The following is a 4,267-nucleotide window of genomic DNA, read 5'->3' as shown; positions in this document are numbered from 1 at the left end:
ACACGTCTAACAGATCTGTTTATTCCTGGAGAGCACAGTGAGCAGGGTGAGGAAGCAGAGCTGCCGGGCAGGCAGCAGTGGTTATTGCTGCGGGTGCATCCTCCAGCGACAACAGGGGTCTGGGGGAAGCAAACTGCCTGCCTGCCTCTACAGGGCACGGGATGGGCCCTCACCCACTGCCAGGCTGGAGCCACCCCAGTACCCCAGAAGAAGGGGAAGGGAATGGAGTAGCACTGAGAAGTGCAAATATGTTGGCACTGGAGTCCATCTGCACTGGGCAAAGGAGCCCAAGCTAAGAGGAGAGTGTAAGTGTGGGAGGATGAGGGACTGGGAGAAGAAACCCAACTGTGTGCTGAAGACCCCCCCTAAACCACCACACCCTGCTCTCTGGAGGAAGGCATTGCCTCTAGCCCTGCTGTGGGCCATGACCAAGCGCAGCAGATGTCCCAGGAGATCCCAGGGATGGGAGGGGAGGCCAGGCTGCTGTGACAGTGACGGCATCGCTGTGCCCATGTGGAAAAGAGGAGCTTCAGCTGCTGCGCTACAGGGTCATGTGTTCACATGATGGAGGAGCCCCGAAACATTCAGTGCTTGAGTTGTAGGGCTTGACCCCGTGGTGGGCATAGGCAGGGGCATGGAGGTGGGAGGGATGTGTTGAAGGCCACGCAGAAAGAGCCAGCAGGCTCCATGCTTTGGTTGCGTTTAGTGGTGACAAGTACAGTGCAAGGGCTTCAAGAAATCGAGTATGACCATTCCTCCTCCCAGAAGGCCACTCTGGCTCCCTCAGGAACCTGCTGCTTGAGCAAGGCAATACCTGCTGATGCTTCCAGGTGTGGGTGTAGAGATAGGCAACGTGTGCCGGAGGGGATGGGTCAGCACTAGAGCAAGCGATACGAGTGTCCTCCCCCTCATGCCCCAGCAGCTACCTCTCCCTGCTCTGCAGCTGGCCCCCAGCCTGCCACCATGCAGGGATTCGTAGGTACCCCATGCTGCTTGCCCTCCTCCTGTTCTGGGGTGAGGGGGAGAAAGGGGGAGTGGAGAGAAGCCCAGCCCAGAAGAGGAGAAGGGAATCCCCTGCCTGCCTTGACCCCTGGTCCACTGGAGAAGATGGTGTGAGGCTTGCCGGAAGGCAGGGCTGGTGGCTCAGTGTGGGATGGAGCAAGGGGGGAAGAGTATCCTGTATCCACGGATCCAAGGGGAGGCACTTGGAGTAGGCCTGGCCCATTGGGGTGTTCCAGCTGCAGCGGATCTGTTGTAACTCCTAGCCACACATCGTCAGCAGCAGCCACTGGGAAGGAGTGGGAGAAGGGATGAGCAGGGTGCATTTTTGGCATGTTCTCATGAGCCAGTTTTAACAGCCCTCCAAGAAACACAGAGCCTGCAGCGGTTCTGTTTACTCATCTTGATCTTTTATGGGTTCTTTCCCTTCCCAGGGGGCTGGAGGGCTTTCTACCACCCACCCCAGGTGCCCCATCCACCTTAATGCCATGTCCCCTTGTTTCCCACCCCACCTTCCACTGGGCTGAGCTCTCACCTCAGAAAGGTTCATGACAGCAGTGCCAGTGCCTTCAGCGTCCATGCTACGGAAGAACCCTGCAGGGACACAAGCACAAGGTGAGCAACACATCTTTCTGTTCCTGCCCTCCCTGCCCCAGGGCCATCACTCACTGAACATGGTCTCCAGCTTCAGGAGGCAGCAGACAAAGTTGTCAAAGTCCACGCCCATGTCACTGTCTGCATAGCGGGCCACCACTACCTGATGCAGCTTGTTGTTCAGCTTGAAACCTGCAAGGCAGAGAGCAGCCAGCCCCCCAGGGAGGCAGGAGAGCAGGGTGTAGTTGTGGAAGTCCATACACCCACACAAAGGGTCCACCAACCCACCCAAGGAAGGGCACTGTGTCCAGCCTCAATAGGAAGAGGGGATGCTCTCCCTGCAGCCATATATGACTAGTTAGCTCACTGATCCACCCCAGGCCTCTGCTTTGCCAGGATGGGATTCTGCAGGTCAGAGGAGGACAGATGCTGGGACCATCTTGCATGCATCCCTAACTGAGGCTCCAGCACTTGGCACAGCTGGGATGGAGAAAGCCTGGTGCATACATGGGCCACATCTCACTACAACAGGTTGGCTTCAAGCATGCAATATAGGCTGCTTACACCCTTCTCCTGCTATTTGGAACAGGACTCTGACAGCAGGAGCCCCCTCCCCAGCCTCCAGCCCAGTCCCATCCTTCTCTAGACCTACCGGCTGACTCTAGAGCCATGCGCATCTCATAGGAGCTCATGGTGCCTGACTTATCCAGGTCGTACTGGCGGAAGATTGTCTGCAAAAACATCACAGAGGACATGAGGGGAAGACTCTCCTTTGGCCTCCACCCTGGCTGTCCCCTCACTTTGCTGCCCCAGGAGGGGGGCTACCCCTGTGCAGTGCACCATGCCCCCTCTCCTCCTCACCAGCCAGCTCCGGATCTTGTTCCACAGGATCTGGAACTCCACCAGCCCAAGGCGGGCACTGCCATCTTTCTGGGGAGCAGAGGGTCAAGGAGGTCAAAGCAGCCAGGAAAGGGGGTGGTGCAAAGGCAAAGCTCCCAGATCCCAGCCACCTGAGGCAAGAAAAGCCTGGACACACTTGCTCTGCCCAATTTTTCCTCCAACCTTCCCCTCTATCCTGCAACATCGGCAAAATAAGAGACTGCAATCCAGCAAGGAAAGGGAACTAGCTGCCATGTCATTCCCTGGGGCCAGCCGTGCTGCTGCTGTAGGAAGCACATTGCTGTGCTGTCCTTGGACTGAAGCTGGGCTGGCCTGCAGCAAAAAGGGAAGTTGTAGGGCCAGGCTGGAGAAGGGCTCAGAGGTGCTCCTTGCCTGACCCCTCAGCTGCATGTCCTTGTGCAAGCAGGACACCAGCCATAGCTCTTGTCACTTGACACCTCTCATCCACAACAGCTGGACAGGATGGTTTGGGGTCAAGAAGCCCAGTAGTCCTTGTTCCCTTCCAGGAGTGCCTCAAAGGCTGGGTGGCACAACAGCACATCAGGCTGGGGAGCCCGTGGGAAGTGAAGCTTTTCTTTGAGGTGAAAGTAGAAGGCATGGAATGGGACCATGCTGGGCTTTTGGTGGCAGAGCCAGGGCCCAAGCAAGCAGGGGAAGTGATGGCCCTTTGAAAAAAACTTGCTCCCAAAGCCAAAGAGTATAGAGCAGGCAGCCCTGAAGCCATAAGGACCCCTTCCTTTCCTCCACCGGTTGAACAGCTTCGGCACTGCGGGAGAGCCAAGCCCCAGCTCCAACAGAGAAGTCTTGTTTCCAGCAAGCTGAGCACCAGGAAAGCTGGCCCCAGCCCACAGCACCAAGAGGATACATCCATCAGGTTGACCATGTTGCGGCAGGAGTCCAGGCTGAACCCATCTGTTTTCAGATCTTTGTCTGAGGAGAAAGGAGGAGGTTGAGCACATGCCTCAAAACCCAACCTGCTGAGCAAGCCTGGGCTGCAGGGAGCAAGGGGTGGGAAGAGTAGTGCTTACGTCTAGAGATGACTCTGTTCAGAATAGTCCGAAGCTCAAAGACACTGATTTCCATGTCCTGGAGCAGAATCAGCATTAGCATCACCCCTTGCCTGCTCTCCACCCCACTTGTGGCCATTGTCCCCCTCCTGCCTAAACATCTCTGCCTTAGTCACAAAACATGAGGATGCCATTACATTTCTGGCACACCCAGAAGAGTTTTGGTCACAGCTGGATGCTCTTCCCCAAATCTACCCATCACACCATCCCTGAAGGCAGCTGGGCTGAGTAAAGATGGACTTGTCTGCAGGATGAGACTGAGTGAGCACGGGGTGGGCTGGAACTCCCACGGCCAGGGGTTCGGTCCTGTTCCCTTTCCTCCCCTCCCCAGGGGGCCTTCCAGAGCTTGGCACAGCCATACCCACCTCCCCTGCCAGCTGCTGGAACATGTTCTTGAAGCTGTCCTCTATGTCATCCTCAGTTATTTCCTCCTGGGGTGATGCAAACCAGAAAGAAGAGGTTAGTGGTCAAACCCAGGCTCTGCCCTGCCTCCCCAGGCTCAGTAAATGCCAACTGGAAAGGAAGCTCTTCTTTGTTCATCTCATCTTTGTTAGTTCCCACATCCCCATCACCCCAGCCCCTCTCCAGCCACAGTGACACCCCAGACTCAGCCGGCCACCCCCGGCCTGTAGCTCCCCCTCCCAAGTCCCGGAGCCTCAGCACCAGCCGATCCAAAGAGGCGGGGGCCCCCCCACTCACCCGCTCCA

General features: G+C 57.0%; 1 protein-coding gene across 2 annotated transcripts in view; it reads right to left on the bottom strand.

Moving 5' to 3' along the window:
- The window catches only part of CAPN11 (calpain 11), a 14,215-nt gene continuing 9,948 nt past the window's right edge, over positions 1–4,267 (bottom strand). For both annotated transcript variants that reach the window (XM_008640064.2, XM_017740438.1), the window contains exons 15-22: positions 3,926–3,991; positions 3,522–3,579; positions 3,359–3,423; positions 2,455–2,523; positions 2,246–2,324; positions 1,669–1,785; positions 1,535–1,593; positions 1–1,288 (exon numbers count right to left, since the gene is read on the bottom strand). In XM_008640064.2, the coding sequence (XP_008638286.1) occupies positions 1,262–1,288; positions 1,535–1,593; positions 1,669–1,785; positions 2,246–2,324; positions 2,455–2,523; positions 3,359–3,423; positions 3,522–3,579; positions 3,926–3,991 (540 nt within the window). In that variant the 3' untranslated portion in view covers positions 1–1,261. The remainder of the gene's footprint in view (positions 1,289–1,534; positions 1,594–1,668; positions 1,786–2,245; positions 2,325–2,454; positions 2,524–3,358; positions 3,424–3,521; positions 3,580–3,925; positions 3,992–4,267) is intronic.

The sequence above is a fragment of the Corvus brachyrhynchos genome, unplaced genomic scaffold (assembly GCF_000691975.1).
Source record: "Corvus brachyrhynchos isolate BGI_N302 unplaced genomic scaffold, ASM69197v1 scaffold31, whole genome shotgun sequence".
NCBI classification, from domain to species: Eukaryota; Metazoa; Chordata; class Aves; order Passeriformes; family Corvidae; genus Corvus; species Corvus brachyrhynchos.
The sequence above is the reverse complement of the archived record's forward strand: the minus strand, read 5'-3'. Positions and strand labels throughout refer to the sequence as shown.